Here is a 21,189-nt window from a genome sequence, read left to right as displayed (position 1 = left end):
CCGTCTTTGTCTTCTCAGCTCTCACAATGACTTTGAAGTGACATTTACATCCGTCTTACCTCGTGCAACTTGTTGAATTTCAATTGACACTGGACACACATACAAACCAACCGGCTGCACTTCATTTCAACACAAGAGGAAGACATTTATAAAGAATGATTTGATCCTTTTGATAAATAAAAAATCCCGTGTTATACAACAAGGAATTTGGACTTTTCTGATCAGTTGTCGTTTAGATATTGTAACTTGTGCTCAGCCTGGGCGATAATTGACATTTCCATGTTGAACTGATTAACTGGTCAGGCAGTTGCTCATTACAAGATGACACAGAAGCAATATATAAGAAGAGATGGACACACAAAGCGCATGGGTTAAGAGGACGATCGGGTTCAGACTGAGCTTTTGGGAATGTTGAATAAAATATGTGCCACAAAACGCAAGCAAGTGGAGGTGGAGGAGAGAGGACACTGGGGCAGCAAGGTGGAGTTTCTCCTGGCCGTGGCGGGAAACGTTGTCGGTCTCGGCAACGTGTGGAGGTTTCCTTACCTCTGCTACAAAAACGGAGGGGGTAAGCAACTATGAGGTTCACTCGTTACCTAAAATCTCTTGTACATGTATGCATTGATGTACACTTTGTAAATTCAGGTGCATTCCTGGTGCCATATCTGGTGTTTGTGGTGACCTGTGGCGTACCCCTGTTCCTGCTGGAGATAACTGTAGGCCAGTACACCCAGGAAGGCGGCATCACCTGCTGGAGGAAGATGTGCCCTCTGGCAGAAGGTATGCTGTCCAACTTCAAATTTGTTGTACTAACACCTTTTTTAAAGTTGAGTCAACAAATCCCTTTGAAAAAAGTTGAGCTAACTCAAAATGTCAACTTTACTAATAAGGAGTGCAGTCCACTGAAACCTTTAAGTCGAGAAAACGTAGCATAGTGGTTTGGGCATCTGCTGAGGTAACTAAGGCCACTGTGCATGGGTAGATGTTAGTAAATATATACATGTACATATATGTATGTATGTGTGTATATATATATACTATTTTAATTATATATTTTAAATAATAAAATAAAACAAATTAATAAATTTAATAAAATAAATAAAACATTATTTTCTTTAGCCCCTGTTAAGATACTTTGATTTTTAATATCATTATGTTTAGATACCTTATTTTTTTAGATTTCATTTGATTGACATTTACTTTTTATACCTAAATCTTATTTGTGTAAGAATGTTCATGATCTGCTGAATGTCTGTTGACAATGTTCAATAAAGAGAGAGAGAGAGAGGAGAAAAAAACCCGCCAACCGCCGTAAAACCAGAAGAAGAAGAAGAAGAAGAGGAAAAATAACGTCTAATCACTGCGCTACACCAGTACCTTCGGTTAGATATAGCAATTCCGCGCCGGGCCACGCCAGCTCAAGTGTTGCTGCAGCATGCCGTCTACCTCAAGCACAAATTAACAAGGTAAGGCTGTGTATGTTCTGGAGTGTGTTAGCTAACGGGCTAGTCAGCGAACCTGTTATTTTTTTTAATGCAAAAGTTAACATTAAGAAGTTTACAACGTGACGGACCCCACCCTATTTTTCAAATATTTTTTCACATCGAGTGAATTTGCACATATTAAAGTTAACGTCTGTACTAGCTAAAGCTAACGTTACTACATTGTATGCACGTGCACAACGTTATAGCGCCGTATGCTACATTGGTTGGTTTTTGTTAGCTAGCTAACATGTTGCTGCAAAGTGCTTCGCCGTTCGTTAGTGTTGGTGACGTTGAAACTCGAGGGCTGATAGTTTAAGTTACCCGCGCGCGTGTACCATTAAGGTGCACTAGATACAGTCCAGGTAATGAAGTAGACTTAAAGCAGCACGCCGTTCTTTTGTGCACCCCATTTATTTGTGTTACTCGTAAGACTCCTTGACCTATGCTTTTCCTTCCCTGATGATACAAAACAAATAATGCATAAATACTCATTTAAAATACTCAGCAAAAGGGGGATGAAAGGTCTGTTGCTTTTCGTGGTCACCCCCTTCCTTCCATCACTCATAGTATTGTTTGTCATTATGATAAAACCATTTTAATGACTTGCAAATAGCTCCTTTACACACTTAAGGTAAACATAGTTAGAGGTTAGTGAAATCATCTTTTAAATTCTCAGTTCTCAGTGTACATTTAATAAATCATGGCAAACTGCTTTTCTGTTTTAGTAAAAAATGTACCATTACTCCTTGGCAATATTTATTGCCCATCTTTGAGCAACTTTGAAAATACGGGGGTGTGAAGCTGTTAGATTTGCATGGAGTTTTGACAACTATGCACATTGTTAACATGTTCTTATCTTTCCTTCATAGGATTTGGATGCAAGTTTTTCCACCCCAGTCAAGATGTCCTCTGAAAGCATTACAGACATTACCAGGCGTGATTCTAACCACTCCCGTGCCTGTCTACAGACAGCACCTGAACTTTCAAGACAACTGGTGCGTTAAAATCCCACCTTTCAAGAGTACATAAACAGTCTGGTAAACCTAAAGTGCAGGTCACATTTTGTTGTGAATTGTGTGACTGTAAGGTCCTCTGTGTGCCAGAAAAATGCATAGGCCATCTCAGGGCTAATTTGAAGCAGCATGTGACTGTTTGTTGTCTATTCAAAAACTGTGAATTTACAAGTAATGTCCTTCAGTAGTCATGTAAGCCGGAAGTACAAATCTTACAGTGTTAATGATTTTAGATAATCTGTAATATCGCCAACAACTCCAACTGATCTACCAGAAGCAGATGAAGAATTGCCTGCAGAGTGCAATGATCCACAGGCTACTGTTGGTTGTTCTGAAATAGAAAGCAGCATGTACCTAATGCCTTTGGACAATTATACAATTGAACATAAACTTGCATCATTGTTTCTTTACATGCAAACTGTGTTGTGCAGAGTTCTACAGAATTACTCGAGTGGACCTGAAGAGGATCTTCCTGTCATCATTGGATGCACACTCATCGCAGCTTATTAAGCTGTACAGATCACGCCGCGGAACACTTGGAAAGGACATGAGGATCCTTCTAGACAACTTTGATGAACAGGTAATCAATAAGTAGGAAGTGCATGTGGTATAGCAGGGGTCCTCAATTAGATTTGAACTGGGACCAAAAACTGGGGGACAGACGAGGGGCATTTTCACAATTATTTAGTCCGACACAAGACATCAATTATAAAACGGACAACTATGCAAACCATAACATTGGAGCAGAGCATTTACCATCAGATCACCCTTTAATATTCCAGTTTGTCTAACAAAATAAATATGAATACACGTTAATGTTCACAGGTGTATTGTATTGTTTGACTTAATTGACATTTCAAATTGGTGATTTCGGAGATGAAAAGCAAGAGAGCGTTATTGTGTTTTCACCCTTAAGCTATGTCCAAAAACATGATGCCCATATATACAGTGGTAAAATATGGGTTCATTTAGTTAGTGAATACAGCCGACCTGAAATGCATGCTACAGAGCTGGAAGCATTTTGCCAAATGCCTTTGTCTTCTATAGTTTGCATTGAATTTTTTGAATTATAATTATTATAAATATATACATTTTTAATCTTCATTTTGTATCTTTCAGACAACTGATGTGCTTGCCCACAGAAAGTCTACAGCTCTATGGGGTCTACCGTTCTTTGATGGAGAAGCCGGACGGCTTTCTGAAGAAATATCTGGTAAGACTAATGTGTCAATGTCATTAAGGTTGCACATTGAGCAAGAAAACACAAATGCAAACTTTCATCAAACCCTCATTTCTACTTCACTGTTACTTTGTTATTCCACCTAAATAGTTTAATAAGTGTAACTTTACAGTTTTTAACATTTCATTTCATGTGATATCGCCAATACTGGCAATATTACTGTAGCATCAAGGTTACATGCGAGTGTGGTGCCTGCATTTTGTAACAGCAATTCTCCTTCAAATTTACTGGTAACATTTATAATTCCAAGCCCAAATTAGTCATGGGTTTTGAGACCTCGTATACAGTGCATTCAGAAAGTATTTAGACCTGTTGAAGATTTGTCTGACTTAAAAATGATGCATGTACATATTTTGCAATATTTTTAATTGTAAAGTCATTCTCTGTCAGTGCATTTTCAAAGTCAAAATACCTTTTTGGTTTGCTAATCTTTTTAAGAAAATAAAACTAAAAAAGCCCCTACACACCATTAGCACCCTTTGCCGCTACATGTCTTTAGGGTAAGAATCTGGCAGATTTGGAGTGATTTTGTCCATTGTTTAATGGCAGATTTGCTCCAGTTCCTTCAGGTTTTTGTCACTTATTGAATCGAAGGAAGCCTGTACAGTGAGAGCAAATGTTTCCCTGTATTCTGCTCTATTTATTTATTTAATGACAAGACACGACATTCAGAGTATGAATATTTAAATATTCAAATACTATAATGCAAATGTGTAGGGGGTGAATATGGTATGAAAGTGGTATATTTTAGTTTTTAAAATCTGCAGAAAATTTACCAACCAAAAATGTATTTTGACTTTTCAAATGTATGGTTACAGAATGGGAAGGAGAAAAAAAAGAGAACTTTAAATAGGGGGTGAATATTTATGAAAGTCTCTATATGCTTGTTTTTCTTTAAAATACAGACCCGGAGGAATTTTGTGTCAAGGGAGTTGAACTTGGAATACTCAGTTGTTGAAGATGGCGTTGGGAGGGTCTGCTCAAGTCCAACAACAATAAGCATCGCGCTGGTTATTGAGGAACGGAGTGTCCTGGAGGATGTATGCGACTTCCCAACCGCATTTGCCCTTTTGTTTGGGCTCATCTAGGCTCTTAACCTGGACTATCCGAAGGACTTACGGTACACATTTTTGAAGTAATTCAAAAGGTGAACCTTGGTACCCAGTGCTCTACCTGGGTTCAGGCCTTAAAGAACAGTTTGCTGAAGTAGCCTGCCATATCTAAACCACGCCTATGGTCTTGGCTAGATTTTCATGAGGGACTGAAATGTCACCAACTTGACCAAATGCCGATGGTATGAGTTGACCAAATTGGTCAACACCCTTAAGTATTAGATTTTAACAAGTTTATTATTTGCCTTACTACTTTGTATATTACAGCTGAACTATCCACTGCTGGTCCTGCACTTTAGGTGTATTATAATTTAATATTAATTTTAGTTTATTGTTGTTACTGCCACATAGCGCCATGCAGACACATATTTGCATTTATTTTTGTTTTGACCGAGTATTAGGAGAGAACTTTAGTCGGTGTCTTTGGGTTTAAAATGGCGTGAAGTAGAGATTATAAGGATGTTGACCCCCTGCTGTCTACTATTCAAGTGTTGAAATTGAAAGACAATATTGTTTTGCAAGCAAATAACTTATTGTTATTAAACATTTTGTGTTTTAAGATGTTTTTCTTTTCTTTAACGGTGTACATTTCTAATTAATTAAAAATGAAGGCTGTAAAAAAGAAAAGTTGAGTATACTTAAAAAGGTTAAGTAACCAGCTGCACAGCTTTTTTGAGTATACTCAACATAAAATGGGCAGTGCTGTTAATGTATGTTTTCAATCTATAAGAACACACAATTTCAAGTTTTTCCAACTTGATATGTCAAGTGTTCTTTACTTAAGTACATGAGTAGACGTGAGGATCAAACTCCATATTTTAAGTTATGTTAACTTAAGTACATAAGTAGGTCTGAATAGTAATGTTAAGTTTGACAAACTTAAAATAGCACCTTGAGTTAACTTCTTATCCTAAGTTGACACAACCCATTAGCCCTTAGTTGAGTATACTCAAAAAAAAGCTGTGCAGCTGGTTACTTAACCTTTTTAAGTATACTCAACTTTTTTTTTTTTTTTAGAGTGTGATGACTTTATTGAAGAAAAACAATCTCTGAATGATTAATTAGCTTTATTGTCGGCTGATGCATCATATTAGTTTAATGTGTCATTTTGATAGTTTCACAAAGGAGGGGGGGGGGGGGTGTGGCTCAGTGGATAGAAGGTTGGGTGTTCGATCCTTGGCTCCTACTATCCGCATGTTGAGTGTCTAAAACGATGGGTTAAATGCATGCATGTACCTGTATGCATTGGATAACATCAAAGTATATATAAAAGCGTTTTGTTGCTCCAAAGCGAGTTGTGCAAAATCTTAGGCATTGCTAATCGTGGGTTGGGGCTGAGGACTAAAAGTTGGAGTAAGAAAGAATTGAGCTTACCAGAGTTTTGCAGCCCACTTTGTACTTATTATTTATAAAGAAGGAGAATGCATCAAACAAAAATATATCTGGTTCTGCTGCATCAATTTGGATCCTTTTAAAAAATAATAAAATTGAATAATTGTTCATGTTTATAGTAAAATCAAGTGACATTTCACTCTGGAGAAGTCACAGAGATAATTTCGAGAAAATAAAATGTTTCTTTGTTCAGTTTGCTTTACACATTTGTTATTTTGTATTTATATATCTATATCTATATATATCTATATCTATATAGATATATATCATTATGGAAAAGTAGTCTCAGTTTTAGTGATACATTGGGTCAGTCGGGGTAAGTGACCCTAAACTCTAAGCGGATTAATGGATAAGTGGAGGATGTTAGGATGTCTTAACTTTTGTCTATGTGGCCTTGCAGGTATCGGCTACGGCGGGCAGCTGATCATCTTGTACAGCTGTATGACCTACATCATTATTCTGGCCTGGGCTTTGCTCTACTTGGTGTTCTCCTTCAGCTCACAGCTCCCCTGGGCCAGCTGCAACAACTACTGGAACACAGGTAAAATGGACACTGTCACATGCATTGAGGTTGACTTGTACAACAGAGCACTAACATTTATGTTATGATGACAGATATCAACACTCCAGTGACTTTTCTGTCAATTAAAAGACCTTCCATAAAGTTGGGAGACTTGTGAGAGACATAATTTAGAAACAATGGTCAAAATGAAATCAACAGAAGCAGAGATATTCTGACTTTTACCCCCTAATATGGGTCAACCATTGAACCCTATACATTACCCATAATGCAACTGGATAGCGTATTTAACGTCACCCTCCCTGGCTGGTAAATGTCTACATCTTTTAAACTCCACACCAAAAGCTTGTAATGCAAATTTGAAGTCCCAAGCCCAAGAACCAACCTCCCCCTAGAACCACAGAGGATCATTTTACATCTGCTTTGTGACTATTAAAATGTGTTTTGTCTCACTATTCTTTCAGATAACTGCATAGACCTTTCCACACAAAATAAAACCTTGAACTGGACCAACCATACTAACACAACCTTTGCTGCCACAGAGTTCTGGGAGTATGTATACGGATATACTAAAGCCTCTAGATTGATTTAAATGTGCCAAAATGAGTCCTGATACGTCTCAATAAAACACATTTGTTGATCTTTTGTTCCTTCTAGACAGCGAGTGCTTGGTATCTCAAGTGGGATTGAGGAGATAGGCAGCATCAGATGGGATGTGATGTTGTGCCTGATTGCGATGTGGATCATCTGCTACTTCTGCATCTGGAAAGGGGTCAAGTCTACAGGAAAGGTATTTAAATAAGCCCTAAAACTGTGGTGAAAATGTATAAAGTTGTATCTCTAAATGCCTTAAACGGTTGACTTTTTTCCCCAGGTGGTGTATTTTACTGCAACCTTCCCATATGTGATGTTGGTTATTCTGTTGATCCGTGGACTCACTCTTCCTGGGGCTCTAGAAGGAGTACTGTATTATCTTCTGCCTGAACCCTCGCAACTCGCAGACTCTCGGGTAGGAGATTCATTGTGTACTGTAACAGTGTGAAGTTCATGGACAACTTTCCTCACTGTTGCTTTGTTGAAACAGGTTTGGATGGAGGCTGGGGCTCAGATCCTCTTCTCATACAGCGTGGGTGTGGGCTCCTTAACCGTGCTAGGCAGCTACAACACCTACAACAACAACTGCTATAAGTGAGTATTACTCGATGTTTGACTGAGTGTGACAACAACTCTGACATCAGAGTTATGCAATAACATTTTTAAAATGTATCTACATGCTATGAATTTATAGAGTGCACACACGTGTTTTGCAGAGACTGTCTGTGGCTGTGTTTGCTGAACAGTGTTACCAGTGTGGTAGCTGGGTTTGCAGTCTTCTCTGTGCTGGGATTCATGGCTCACGAGCAGGGCGTTCCCATTTCAGAAGTGGCCGAGTCAGGTAAAGCAAGTCATCAGAGGTATACAGAAAGATGCAAAGTATCCAATATTTTACCATAAAAAAAAACTAAAATCAAAGAAATCCAAAAACAAAGACAGATTTGTGCATGAGAACTTCGTTTTTTCTTTCTTCTTCACACACGAATCGCTTCACAAACATTCAAATTTATCTTGTGACCACTAGTCAAGAATCTAATACGTCAAATATAATGTTTAAGTCATTTTACCACAGCGCAAGTACTTTCACTGAAGTAGGAATTTGACTGCAGGACTTTTACTTGTTATTGAGTATTTTTACACAGTTGTATTGGTACTTAAATCGGAGGATCCGAGTACTTCTTTCACCGCTAGTCCACAATGGGTGAAATGCTAAATATCAATGCTGAATTGGTTAAACAACAAAGGCAGATAATAGACGGGGACGAATCTGGCTTTGTTGCTTTCCAGGTCCAGGCTTGGCGTTCATTGCATACCCTCAGGCTGTAGCCATGATGCCTCTGCCCCAACTGTGGTCCATCTGCTTCTTTGTCATGCTCATCCTCCTGGGTCTGGACACACAAGTAAGATGTACTTTTAATGAACTCTTCATGGAGGAAAAGAAATTCACATTTGTCAATGTGCTTATTGTGTGTTGTGCTGTCTCTGTACAGTTTGTTGCCATGGAGGTGGTGATGACATCCATCATCGATATGTTTCCCACGGTGATGCGCAGAGCAGGCCGGCGGGAATCTTTCCTCCTCCTCTTCTGCCTCACATGCTTCTTCTCTCAGCTTGTCATGGTCACCGAGGTCAGTATTTAGTATTATACAGTATGTACATTTATTAGCAGTGTGTTGCATGCTATTGCTAGTAAAATGAATAAAACCATGTCAAAACAATGTCTTTGCTGTTGTCTCCAGGGAGGAATGTACGTGTTCCAGATGTTTGACTACTTCGCTTGTAACGGCGCCTGCATCCTCTTTCTCTGCGTGTTTGAAGTCGTGGCACTGGCATGGATATTTGGTAGGTATACTGCTTTTTTAAAATGGGCAGTTTCATAAAGGACCAAAATAAAGTTGTGGGTAAGATCGAAATCAAAGCAGCAGAGGCTGAGATATGATGACTTTTAGTCCCTTGAGTTCTAAAAATGCATGGAGTTCCCATAATGCATCAAAACCCTGATGACAGCTGTTGGGGATTTACCCTCGGGCAAAAAGCCCACCGTATAATCTGACTCCAAAAGACTACACCTTCAGAAGGACCCCACGCAGATCGTTTGATTGGAATTACATTCGATGAACAGAAGACGGTAGACGATCTATAAGTATTAACAATTTAATAAGTCAAGCATCAAAGCATAAAAAACATAGATCTATGGTTTCACAAAACACAAGAATTGATTAAGTATCCCTAGCAACAGACACACAGTTTGGGCTCGGTCCACGCATCTCTCCTCTCAGACAATGTTTCTACACATCCTTGTGATTATGTTCTCAGACTATGTGAGAATATTAGAGAAGTTCCCCTTTAAATGGCATTCAAACATTAGTCTGATGTGGTCATTGAGTGCTGATCATCTAACCTCATCTCCTACAAAGGGGCAGATCGGTTGTTATCCATCATTAAGGACATGACAGGTGTTCACGCCAACCCTTTCTTTAAAATCTGCTGGCTTTACCTCACACCACTGGTCTTACTGGTGAGTGACTTTCAATGTTGGATTTTTATGCTCCAGATATTCTTACACTGAAATGTCAGGATAACTTCTGAATCCCTCTTTTGTATTGTTTTCTCAGGTCTCTTTTATATGTTCTTTAGTTGGGTATCAGCCTCTGACTTTTAATCGCTGGTACGTGTACCCAGCCTGGGCATACGTGTTGGGCTGGATGCTGACCCTTTCCTCCATCCTGCTTGTGCCGGGATGGGCGCTGTATAAACTGGGAACTGGGACTGGGAACCTGAGACAGGTGGGACAACTGTGTTATTGATTTTTAGTAATTAATTCAATAAATCGCACGGTGCATAAAATGTTTATATTGAGTATGTGTTAATAACAAGCAAAAGAGCAATGTATGTCAGAGGAGTTGTCATTTTTAGGATTATTAGGCTGTAACATGTTGGTCTTTAAAAGTATGAAATGTTTATGTGTATTGATGAAAGTATAGTGTTGATTTTCAGAGTAAAAGCTACATTCTCTTTAGTTTGCACCAATATGAAGGATCCTAACTACCAACAGCCAACATGCAGCATCAGTGATATTGCTTATTTCGTGAATGAATGCTTCAAGTTATTGCTGAATACTTCTCTCAATTTTCTTAGCGTTTCCATCATCTGTGCCAACCGGCCCCCGACTTCTCACTGACCCAAAAGGAAGAAGCTGAGCTGCAGCACGTCAAAGGGGAAGATCTGCACTGACTCACTTCCAGTTGATACCAAACATGAAATGATCCTGAACTCTTTATCTAAATGTATGTGTACGACAATTTTCCTTTTGAATCTCTTTGCTTATATCTTTAGATCTTTATTTCTTATAGTATTTGTTTAGTCTATAATTCAAAGACAAGCACGACGTGTCTTATTTATCTGATCTCAATAATGCTGGCTTTTAACTCCAAGTGTTACAGTAATATTTTTGCAAAGATAATTGTACGAGTCACATCGTAATCAGATTCTTATTTTAATCAAAATAAACTTGAACATTTATAGTTGTTAACTGTCTACAGTATGTCTGAGATTTATGCTGTTTTTAAGAGATTCTAGAAATATATATTGAAAATACATCACAGGAAATATTCTCCATCATCAACATATTACCATAACGGGGCTCAATTTAAAAAGACTCGCATACTACAATGACAGAGTATATTCCTCAGATATTGCTTTATTTAAATACCTTGAAATTATGAAAAATACAATGTGAAACACTTTTCAGAAATGCGTTGGAAGCGATGTCTGTCATATGCATATAAGCACAAAAAAATAAGATGACAAATAATTCACTTATCACACGATGATAACCACTTAAGCAACGTACTTTCATACTTAAACACTGTCGTACAATCAAATTCACAATGCAAACCGTACTAACACATGACCACATGAGAGGAAACCATTTTACTGATTATCTTTGAGATGCTGAGTTGAATTCTTCTGTTCAAATATGATGTGTGCTGTATTTGTATGGTATGAGAACCCGGGACAATGATGTAACGGCAAAAATATAGAGTGAAAAAGAGCAATTAAGGCTTGGTTGACAAGTATTTGGACAGAAGTCCTTGCGGCAGTCCAGTGTGCTGCAGCTTGTGATGTAACAGAGATGTTCTCTGCAGCATTGAGCGCAGAGTTGTGCCTCAAGTGCTACATGTTTCCTGAAAGTGACATTTTGCTGGGAGCCTTTTAGCTTCGTGGTTTTGAAGGCACCAACCTTGTTCATCACCTTGTTTTGTCTGCTATACTCATCCTTTGGTCTGTCGTGAGAACGAAACCAATTAAACCAAATAAAGCCAATTTCCTCTGCCTCCCGCGGAGACATATTATTCTCACATAATCCTTTAAGTAGCCCACAAGCAGAGACACATCTGAGTGGTTCTATAAAAGTGGTATCCTGAATTGCACTTAAGAGAATTAAATCTGGTGAAAAACGTTAAACATCCGCAAACCAAACACGTACTCCCACATGTACAATAAGTACGAGTGATTGTTGGTTTCCCATTGACCCGCAGAGATATTTTGCTGTCCCTATCAAACTAAGTTTAAATAACCAGGGATGAACCGTTAAAGCCACACATAATAACCAAAAATAGCCCTGAATACTCGCTCTCCCTTTAAGAAGGCACTGCAGATTGTGCTAGTCGGTAGAACTGTCGGGAGGCATGAAGGTGTCTTTCTCTGACGATTTACCTCCGGCCTGGAGCTCCCTGCCTGAGTTTAAGTCCCGTACGGTCGTGAGAAGGCAAGACGGCGGCGGCACCGCTGAGCTCTCAGCCCCTAGTGGCCCATTGCTGTGGCCTGTGGAAACTCTCGCTGGTTGACTGGCAGAGTCCGGATAACATGGGATTTGCAGGGTTTTAATGTTGGGGTAGCTGCCAGACTCGGCCATTGCTCGGTGTAGATGTTTCCAGGTACAGCTGGGGTTGCTTACGGCCTGGCACAGAAGCTCCGTGTGCTCGCGGAGCTGCGCAATGTCCCGCTCGGTGGCGTTGCTCTGCCGCAGCAGCTCCTTCGTTCGCAGCGTTATGTCCAACAGACCCGACTGTCTCAGGATCTCCACTGTGTTGAGGAAACGGTGTTGGCGAGTTCTGGTGGAGCCGTTTCTGTGAAGTCCTCTGGTTTTGAGGACGGAGGTTTGGCTCAAGGAGACAGCAGTGGGACTGGAAGAGGAGGAGGGAAGCTCTGGGGTTGAAGAGGAACACGGCAGCCTGGAGGTTAAGGCTGCTGATTTGGGTTGCTCATAAAGGTGCTGCTCAGGTGGACTCCTGGTCACAGGCGTGTCATCAACTTCTGTGCAGACTCTCTTGCTGAGATTCTGTGATTCCTCGTACGGTGAAGATTTATCAGGCGGCTTCTTGCTGGGTAGTGGGGCAATGTGTGGGTAGGAGTTGAGAATGGGCAGGTAGGTATCATTTGTTTTCTTCCTTGTGCCGTTGGAACTCAGGGACAAAGGCTCGTGGAGTTGTCGAGCGGCCGGCAGCATGCTAGGCTGCTGGAAAAGGATCATGTGGGCAGCGCTGGGTTCCCTGCTTCCATTTCTCTGCGGCAGCTGATCTCTTTTCTGGATCATGTCCGGCTGGTGGGACAGGGAGGAAGAAGGAAGAAAGTACGAGACATAGATTAAACACTAGGGGACGATATGTTTATCTCCAGATTCAATACTATCATGTATCGCAATTTTTAAGTATTGGGATTCGACTATTTATTGCGAGACCATTGGAAAAAGTTAAATCACACACTTCTGGAGACTTTTACTTTGGAAAATCTCTAAATTGATACATTAAAAATGTTTTATTTTTAGCCTGTATGTAGTCAGAGATGTCCTGAAGTCAAATCAAGTCATTGTAAATCAAAGATGATGGAGCAATGCTTCTATAGCACCTCAAGCAGTCAGAGCTATTTCAAGCTACAAATATGGGACTTTTACTTTGAAATATCTCTAAAGTCAGAGAATAAAAATGCTTGGTTTTGTGTCTGCATATAGTTTTCCAAATCAAGACATTTCCCTCACAATTGAGCGGTATTGTTTTGTTTTTAATCTATAAGGGACAAAGGTAACATGTTTTATACTTTTTGTGAATATAATCCAATTCATCTGATTTCCATACCCTGTGTCAACACCTTATTTTGAAACCCAGACGTAGTCACACGTGTGGGCCAATCCCAATGCCCCCCCCCCCACATTTTTTGATCGGTAGATGCATTAAGAAAACTCTTACCTGCTTAATCACAATGTTATTGATTATGTAGATGGGTGGCAGCCCGCGGTCTGCTGGCATCAAGGGAGGTTTCCCAGGATTCCCGCGCCGAAGATCGATATTCAGTCCCGGCTGTGAAGGTTCTGCACGCTCGCCGCCTCTGCACTGGCTTCTGTTGCTCCACTGGTCCTCCACATCCGTCTGCTGCCCATCTGTTGGAAGAAATACATGCCGGCTGACAGAGTAAAGCCATGCTCGAAGAGACTGCTTTTGTGACGTAGGCTGGTAGTGTTAGAATATTAAGAATAAAAATAACTTCACACTTTATCTGATGGGGATGTAACCAAATTAAACCCGACAGTCAGCACAATAACCTTGTTTTCATTACAAGTAAAGAATGTCCTATCAATCATGTACTGCACTGTTTGTCCCATTCAGCTTTTATTATACCACCTGGGCTGACTTGTGAAGATAAATGGGTGTGTGTGGAAAATACCAGTCGAGGACAAAACTTGGCAAATCGTCTTGCTCTGGTTACATATTTACTCACCAGAGTAGCCAGAGTCTTTTTCTGAGCTGCAGCAGGAGGCCGTCCCGCTGGAGTCGTCCGCGTCTTTGGCACCACGCATTGCCAGCAGAGTCGGACGGTTGCTCTTATTTTTAGCATTCTTGCTGGATGTGGCACAAGAAGTGCGCTCGCCCGAGCAAGGCTGTTCCTTCGGCATACTGGACCCTAATGAGAGAACACACAATGTTTGGTCTGTCACTTAATGACGGCATAAAAACAAAAATAAATGTTGCTCTCGTGAGTCAGAGGTCCGTGTTGGCGCTGTGACGGACCGGTGACCTGCCCAGGTTGCACCGTAACTAACACCCACTGCATTCTGGGATACGATCCAGCCTCTAATTGCCGTCTGTATAGAACATTCTCTTTTATTTTAGAATGAATTTAGATGCAAAACATCACGTTTTTTGATGTCATACTGGTGTCATTTGAAGCAATGAACATTGAGTGCACCGTCATTAAAGAGGCCCTAGACAACAATAAACAGAGGTGAACACACAAATAAGCCCATTTGTATGAACACTTTTCCCACTGTTGTCGTGCATGTACACACATGAAGACAAAGGAATGCATGGGTCACGAGTTGTTTTGAGTCAACAGAGAGCCTGTTACACCAAATAAAAAGCAGGTTTTAGTCATTACTTGCAGTTACAGAAACGACAATTTGTGAAGCAGTCAGTGGATTTTGATTGGGTTTTTTCCCCCTTGCTTTTTGGTGTGTACTTGGGTCCTCTCCAAGGAGCTGGATTACTGTATCTGAAGATCAAAGTGCAAATCCAAATACTGAAGAACAGATTGTACATCAGCTGTGGAAATGATCAGTTACACTACCTCTTTATAGTCCACCCTGAGTAGCACACGATACTGCTCTGTGTTCTCCATTAGGAGTATGAGTGATGTGTCTCTACAGTGTCAACAATGCAGCCATGCACTTCATATTCACACGTTTTCTCCACTGCATCAACATGGAAATCTCTTCAGTGGAAGAGTTGTACACTAAGATTTAAAGTGATATTTTGACATTTATGATCGGCTGTCCAGTGTTCTCCACCTTCGATAAACACCAGGTATCCCTTTCATAGAAAATGTCCGCTATCCTGGAAGTACGTCAAACTTTTTTTTGTTTCGGTCATTTGTGCCTCATACATCACAGAAGGCAGTGGGTCCCTGAAGGCAGCACAGAGGCAGTGGGTCCCTGAAGGCAGCACATCTCAGCTGAAACAGCAGCACCCCTCCTCCTCCTTCCAACCCTGTTATGCAACACTCAACTTGGAAATACACTTCCTCTCTCACACTGGCCGCATCACACTCTCTCTCACACACACACACACACACACACACCAAAGTAGTTTGTCGACATTTTAAACATCACGCGTCGTTAACAGGCCGACAGACGCATGTGACGAGAAAGTAAGCGCTTGAATAGAAAGTATAGAGATTCAGCGATATTACGTATTTTCCAAAGCCAAAACATTCCCCATCTCCCTCTGTCTGCAGTGAAAAACTTACCTTCAAATGTGAAACAAGCCCATTATTTCCAGTAATGGTCGTTTCCCCACTTGCGCGCGCTCTTGAAGCACTGAGAAACGCTACGGTTAACCCGCAGTGTCATGTTTAAATTGTTGTCCGTCGGTTACAGTGAAATACAATAGTTTCATTTTCCTCTCTTTGTTAAATAACCTACGCCATGAGATAAGAGTACAGTGAGTCGCGCTGACATAAGGCGATGTCTGTCAAGCTGGTCAGGGCTGAGGAAATCTTATCCGGTTGGTTTCAAAATAAAACTCACACGTACAAGCACAAGGGGGATTTTATATAGAATACCACCTAGTCCGATAGTATTTAGTGTAATACACAATCCTCTTGGTTTTAATATTATTAACCAGTTCTTACCGAACGTTTATCCAAAAGTGGCAGCTTCCTCGCTTTTGTTTTGAAATCCCGGTGGCTAAATCCTAGCTAGCTTGACACCGCTGTTTAACGTGACTGCGAAATGTTAAAAAAAAATATATATAAAATAAAAGAGCGACAAAACAAAACAAAACATCTAAATGACCCTACCTCATGGCTTAACAAGACAAACAAAACGTGGCTACCAATGACGCCATTAAACACGGAGGAGGGGGGGGGGGGGGTGACAATTGTGCGCGTTACCTCAGTTGAACCCACAGACGGCTGCTGGTTGGACCTCCCACCAGACACAATAAAAATGATCTCCCTGCGCGAGCTAAACGCCGATTGAACCATGAGACAACTACGACAGCCAATCAGAAAGGAGCGCACGTGTAACAGTAATGTTGGCGGAAAAACAATTGTGCAATAAACAAGTGTGCAATAAACAAAGAGGCTCACTACAACACTTTATATTTTAATTTATAATAATGTGAAAGATTAGGTTTCACGGAAAGTCACAGCAACTCGAGTTGCCTGCTTCAGTCATGCTGCATACACATAACTGTTGAAAGCTAATCTAACTGAATAGGTGATGGACAAAACTAATCCTGCAAAGGGACACTCTTGATATATGCTGCACCAGCCGTCCAACATTCTGTAAAGTGCCAGTCGGCTGTGTCAGCGTGATTGCACGTGTGAGCAGGAACGGCCAACAATGCAGCCATGCAGCCAGAGGGGGGCGCTGTTGTCACGTGGAACTGTACAAAAATAAACAGCTGAAACTTTAAAAACTTTGCAGCAGACACTTTATTTTACATTAAAACGTTCATAATAACTTTGATAGACAGCCCATAGGACAAGGACACATCAATACAATTCAAATATTTTCTAAATCGGCTGCAAGATAAGAACATAAAACAGGTGTGCCACTGGGTCAGCTAAATCACACACGCAGAGTGCATACAATCCTTTGTCAAGACCACATTTGGCATTAACATTATTCATACTTCTTCCTCACCCAATTCCATGGCAACTCTTCAGGATCCACAGCAAAGAATACACAGCCTTGGTCAGAGGCCTGGACCACACGGGAGTCAAGTCTTCAAGTGATACTGGTCTAGCATCTCTACTTTGAAGCTTCGGCATATAATTTAGTTTCTGCGAATCAGGAATGTCAAGTGCATACACCCAGCAGACCAGCGGCGTTCTTTAGACCAGCGTGCCTGCTGACCTGCATAGTCTCTGGGGAGGAGAATTTAATAAAACTAGCACAGGTCTCACGGGTGTGGGCCTTGGCTGCAGCATTGGCCAGAATGTGCATGATCCTCAGCAGGGCGGTCTCACTGAAAAAACCACACAGATTTTTTAAATGACAGGTACAGTGGATGAGAGTCCATCTTATAAATCAAGACACACCTGCCGACATGGACACTGGAGGCCAGGCACCATGCAGCCTCCCCTCCTGGTGTTGAGGGCTCCTGCAGAACTTGGCGGGACACGCAGAGGGCCGCTCCTGCCAGCTGCACGGGCAGAAACAACACACACTGGCCCTCCAGGAGAGACAGCTCCAGCAGATACCGAGCCATCCACACCGCCTGGTGGCACAGATGACACTTCAAAATCTCTACATACTGCGAAAAAATAACCTCGCTGACAGAATGAGTTAGTGGAGATCTACCTTGGCACTGCAGCGAGCAACCGAGGCGAGGAGGAGGAGGAAGTGCAGAGGGGGGCAGTAGGACAAATCGAACTTGAGCCCTAGGAGGACCTTGCGCTCCATTCGCAGCAGCTGATGCTTCGTGTAGGTGTGGTCCATCAAGTAGCAGAGTCCAGACACCTGGAAGAAGAAGAAGAAGCACAATAAAATAAAATGAGTCTTTTATTAGAGAAGAGAGGTGTGATCGTTACTTATTACTACATTCATTCAATTAATAAAGATTAAGAGCTGTAAATCTATAAGAATAAATCAAGTGAAACCTCGACAAAAACCAATCATGGATTATTTAGAAACGTTAGCAGACGGCACACACAATCAGTCAGGTTTAACACAATGTGTAGCGTTGTAGTTGGGGAGGGCTGAGCCAGCTTACCTCGGGCAGGAGACACTCTTCCATCTTTGCAGCGAGGAAGAGGCAAACCATGCCGAGGAGCTGCAGGTTGACCGTGGTGATCTTTACCTCACGCAGGGAGCGGTTGACGAGGTGTATGGCCAGATAGAGGGTCTCTTCCTGAAAATGCATCAACTCCTGGAAGGAAATAAACCAGGCGATCAAGATTGAAAGCCACAGATCTATAATTTACCTTTCTTGTACGGGTTTAAACAAATTAGATATATTAATTATTGCGCTTTAGAGGCGCTGGTTTGTTATATTTGGACAGAGTCAGGGTATTTCTTGTCTCTATGGTAAGCTAAGATAACCAGACATCCTCAAATGCAGGAATATTCTCCATTAAAATTCTTTTAATTCATTTTTAAAGCTCATATTTTTTTCCTGACAGGCCATCTAACTTTGTGCATTACTTTTCACAACCAATACCAATGAGAGCAATCCTTTTGCTGCAGGTTTGCCACAATATGCAACAAGGACATGACCTTAAATGAACTGGCCATTGAGACCAGCTTGGAGGAAAGCCTCCATCTTCAGAAGAGCACTTACATGTACTTGAATGAGCCAGTCTACCAGGACAGAACGAGTGACATCAGTAAAATGCCGCGGCAGGTCCGCGGTGGGGAAAGAGTTTCGTGTTTGAGTTCTCTGCAGGGTGAAAACAGAAAAACAGGAGGCACACGCTAAATATTTAAAGAGATTCAGTGCGATCAGCGCTCGTGCCAATCTGCCCCTCAATCATGTGATCTCACTCACCGCCATATCCAAGAACATATCCCAAGCGTACGTTCGGTCCCATATGAGGTCCAGTTTCTCCAGTGCCGTCTCCACCTCGTGGCGCAGCAAGCTGGGCACCAGTGCCTGCAGGCTGGGAAGACCCTGCAGCCCATGAGGGTAAAGAAGCACGGGCTCCTCCTCCACACACCCATCTGCTACACGGGATGAAGGAGGACGAGGAGGAGAAAGGCAACACGCAAGTAAATCATTTTTTACATGATAAAAGTAACCATCTGAGCACTGAATTCCTAATTTCATCCAGCAAAATGACTGCTTGTATTTCTATAACATAATTTTACACAACCAAACTACAGTATTATTTTGAAAATCTTTGGTATGGATTACACTACCAGCTGAGTGTGTAAAACTGTCTTCATGGAAGCCCATAAGGATGCCTTCACTTGTTTGTGCCGATAACCTCCTTTCCTGCAAAAAGACAACACCTTACACACACTTTGAATTGTGATTGTTATGACCATGTGAGTGAGTGAGTGAGAGAGAGAGAGAGGAAAAAAGACTTAACACTCTTAGCTGAGGCTCTGAACCACATTACAGTGATCGCAACTTCTCATATTTAGAGAGGATTACAAATAGCTTCTATTGCAACAAAGGGCAGGGCAGTCACATCCTGACCTTTCACTAATCTCTTAGGGCATCACTTAAGACTAATATGCCGGGAAAATTAAAGTCATAACAAGAGCTAGAGACACTGCAGAATATGTTGGGTGAAGATGACAAGCAGGAAGGAAGATGTACCCATCTGTGCTCTAGCTCCATTTTGACAGGGGCCATCCTGGACTCGTCTACTTCTACCGGCTGCCAGCGATCTATGGGCCCGCAGGCATTGGACCAGGTTCTTAACGGGGCTCGCCTCTCATCCGCCTGCAGGGACAACAGAAAGTCTTATTGACACAGATGTGATCACGGCCTAGCCATCTTTATTACCTCTTCTTTATTGTCTTTGATGATGACGACTACAGGTTGCTGCAGTTTATTCTCTGTATGAGGGTTAGTTATCAGTGGACAGTAATGCCACAATATGAATGTGTTCAAACAGTGGCTCACTTCAGGTCATTAACACTCCCAGCTTCTACTCCAGCTATCTAATCAGCGACACGGGGTCACCTGGGCTCATGACAGGTGAATGCAATTACTTTCCTGACAACATAAACATGGAGCAGGCCTGTATGTAGAGCTTGAGAAACAGTAGGCAAAGTAAAGCAAAAAATAAAAGAGTATGATCATAACTGGAACTGAAAAAAAAGCATGAGTTACCTTGAGAAAGGTTTCATTGATGAGAACAAAGTTTTAATGGAGGAGTTAATCTCCCAACTGATTGCTCAATAAATAGTCATTAATTATTAAGAATATATATGAACTGAGTGAAATAGTTAAAAACAAAAGGGGGTAAATATGAATACCCTGTTGCACTTCTCAGCTGAAGCACCTGTAGGGCAGCACTACATGTCTAAACTTTTTGTATTTTAAATCTTCCTCGGACCTACTGATTGAGACCGGGTCTGTTGAGCCCCCTGATGCTCACCTTCTTGTGTAAGTCCAGCAGGGGCTTGGAGTCGCAGAAACCAGTCTTGGCCATGAGCACAGCCGGAGACGTAGTTCCCGTGCCGGGCCGCTGCAGCTACTTATCCACGGGCGTCGGAGGAGGAGGCCTGGAGCAGAGAGAGAGCCGCCATGCTGCACAGAGAGCCGCTGATAAAGACGGACAGGTGGGCCACACTGATTGGGGGGGGAGACACCGGTGACGGGTTAGGATCAGGACTTCCGGTCGACGTTTTGAGAAATTAAAACCACGTTTTGCTCCACGTGACTAACGAGGTTTATGTTACGTTGAAATGACCTAAAGTTCAGGCTTATGGTTCAGTGTGAACTAGACATTTTGTTTTATTCACCTTCTTTTACATGTTCGAGGGAAACAAGATGATGTAAATCTTTTTCTATATTATGCATTTGAATTAAACAATACTTACTACAGCCTGAAAATGCACCTTATAAATAACAGTGTCATAATCAGGGCTGCACCAGTTTATTTAGAAATACGGAGGTCAAGAGTGCAACGTCCCAAAGAGCATTCATACAAAAAGTCTGGTTTCCTCAGACATTTTCTACATTAATTTAACTGCCAATAAAGACTTTTTGAAAATATTACCTCCATAAACATTTATCTAAATTCAGCTTCAAAGCCTTCCCACGATGACCGATATTTGATTCTGGTGGAGGAATACCAGATCTTGTTGTTTTAATGT

General features: G+C 41.4%; 3 protein-coding genes and 1 long non-coding RNA gene across 9 annotated transcripts; 2 read left to right on the top strand and 2 right to left on the bottom strand.

Annotated features, from left to right (window-relative positions):
* Positions 1 to 438: 438 nt before the first annotated feature.
* Positions 439 to 10,589, top strand: LOC116390867 (sodium- and chloride-dependent GABA transporter 2-like). The gene is made up of 14 exons (XM_031860984.1): positions 439 to 568; positions 646 to 780; positions 6,642 to 6,782; positions 7,226 to 7,313; positions 7,419 to 7,551; positions 7,636 to 7,770; positions 7,846 to 7,949; positions 8,072 to 8,196; positions 8,643 to 8,755; positions 8,846 to 8,983; positions 9,095 to 9,197; positions 9,773 to 9,873; positions 9,971 to 10,141; positions 10,494 to 10,589. Exons 2-14 carry the CDS (start codon positions 762 to 764, stop codon positions 10,587 to 10,589), a joined length of 1,467 nt encoding a protein of 488 aa, XP_031716844.1. The 5' UTR covers positions 439 to 568; positions 646 to 761.
* On the top strand, positions 3,036 to 4,709 carry LOC116390909 (uncharacterized). Of its 2 annotated transcripts, none has more exons than XR_004213208.1 (3): positions 3,036 to 3,077; positions 3,617 to 3,710; positions 4,643 to 4,709. It is a non-coding gene; the product is annotated as an uncharacterized LOC116390909 (long non-coding RNA). The 2 variants fall into 2 exon arrangements; XR_004213207.1 differs by having other exon boundaries at positions 3,040 to 3,077; positions 3,640 to 3,710.
* A 439-nt stretch (positions 10,590 to 11,028) lies between the features above and the next one.
* Positions 11,029 to 16,229, bottom strand: LOC116390907 (CLOCK-interacting pacemaker). 4 transcript variants are annotated; one of them, XM_031861048.1, is made up of 4 exons: positions 16,041 to 16,229; positions 14,133 to 14,315; positions 13,604 to 13,794; positions 11,029 to 12,960 (listed from the first exon to the last, which is right to left on the bottom strand). In XM_031861048.1, the coding sequence occupies exons 2-4, from the start codon at positions 14,305 to 14,307 to the stop codon at positions 12,022 to 12,024; spliced, it is 1,305 nt and encodes a 434-aa protein (XP_031716908.1). In that variant the 5' UTR covers positions 14,308 to 14,315; positions 16,041 to 16,229; the 3' UTR covers positions 11,029 to 12,021. The 4 variants fall into 4 exon arrangements, with proteins under 4 accessions (XP_031716908.1, XP_031716905.1, XP_031716906.1 ...); XM_031861045.1 differs by lacking the exon at positions 16,041 to 16,229 and adding an exon at positions 15,199 to 16,025; XM_031861046.1 differs by lacking the exon at positions 16,041 to 16,229 and adding an exon at positions 15,294 to 16,025.
* A 600-nt stretch (positions 16,230 to 16,829) lies between these two features.
* ccnp (cyclin P) lies at positions 16,830 to 21,102 on the bottom strand. Of its 2 annotated transcripts, none has more exons than XM_031861173.1 (9): positions 20,469 to 21,102; positions 19,682 to 19,807; positions 19,276 to 19,351; positions 18,905 to 19,080; positions 18,698 to 18,796; positions 18,131 to 18,286; positions 17,719 to 17,877; positions 17,457 to 17,635; positions 16,830 to 17,383 (listed from the first exon to the last, which is right to left on the bottom strand). In XM_031861173.1, the coding sequence occupies exons 1-9, from the start codon at positions 20,520 to 20,522 to the stop codon at positions 17,215 to 17,217; spliced, it is 1,194 nt and encodes a 397-aa protein (XP_031717033.1). In that variant the 5' UTR covers positions 20,523 to 21,102; the 3' UTR covers positions 16,830 to 17,214. The 2 variants fall into 2 exon arrangements, with proteins under 2 accessions (XP_031717033.1, XP_031717034.1); XM_031861174.1 differs by having other exon boundaries at positions 18,905 to 19,077.
* Between the last annotated feature and the right edge of the window lie 87 nt (positions 21,103 to 21,189).

The sequence above is a fragment of the Anarrhichthys ocellatus genome, unplaced genomic scaffold (genome assembly GCF_004355925.1).
Source record: "Anarrhichthys ocellatus isolate YVR2014 unplaced genomic scaffold, GSC_Weel_1.0 scaffold24, whole genome shotgun sequence".
Lineage (NCBI taxonomy): Eukaryota > Metazoa > Chordata > Actinopteri > Perciformes > Anarhichadidae > Anarrhichthys > Anarrhichthys ocellatus.
The sequence above is the reverse complement of the archived record's forward strand: the minus strand, read 5'-3'. Positions and strand labels throughout refer to the sequence as shown.

Coding starts and splice junctions, on each gene's coding strand:
- LOC116390907 (XM_031861048.1), bottom strand. CDS start 14,307: ATGCCGAAGGAACAGCCTTGCTCGGGCGAGCGCACTTCTTGTGCCACA. Junction 13,795..14,132: donor AAAAGACTCTGGCTACTCTG/GTGAGTAAATAT, acceptor TTCTTCCAACAG/ATGGGCAGCAGACGGATGTG. Junction 12,961..13,603: donor ATAACATTGTGATTAAGCAG/GTAAGAGTTTTC, acceptor CTGTCCCACCAG/CCGGACATGATCCAGAAAAG.
- ccnp (XM_031861173.1), bottom strand. CDS start 20,522: ATGGCCAAGACTGGTTTCTGCGACTCCAAGCCCCTGCTGGACTTACAC. Junction 18,287..18,697: donor ACTGGCTCATTCAAGTACAT/GTAAGTGCTCTT, acceptor ATTTCCTTCCAG/GAGTTGATGCATTTTCAGGA. Junction 17,878..18,130: donor AAGAGTGTCTCCTGCCCGAG/GTAAGCTGGCTC, acceptor TTCTTCTTCCAG/GTGTCTGGACTCTGCTACTT.
- LOC116390867 (XM_031860984.1), top strand. Junction 6,783..7,225: donor CAACAACTACTGGAACACAG/GTAAAATGGACA, acceptor CTATTCTTTCAG/ATAACTGCATAGACCTTTCC. Junction 9,874..9,970: donor TCACACCACTGGTCTTACTG/GTGAGTGACTTT, acceptor TTGTTTTCTCAG/GTCTCTTTTATATGTTCTTT.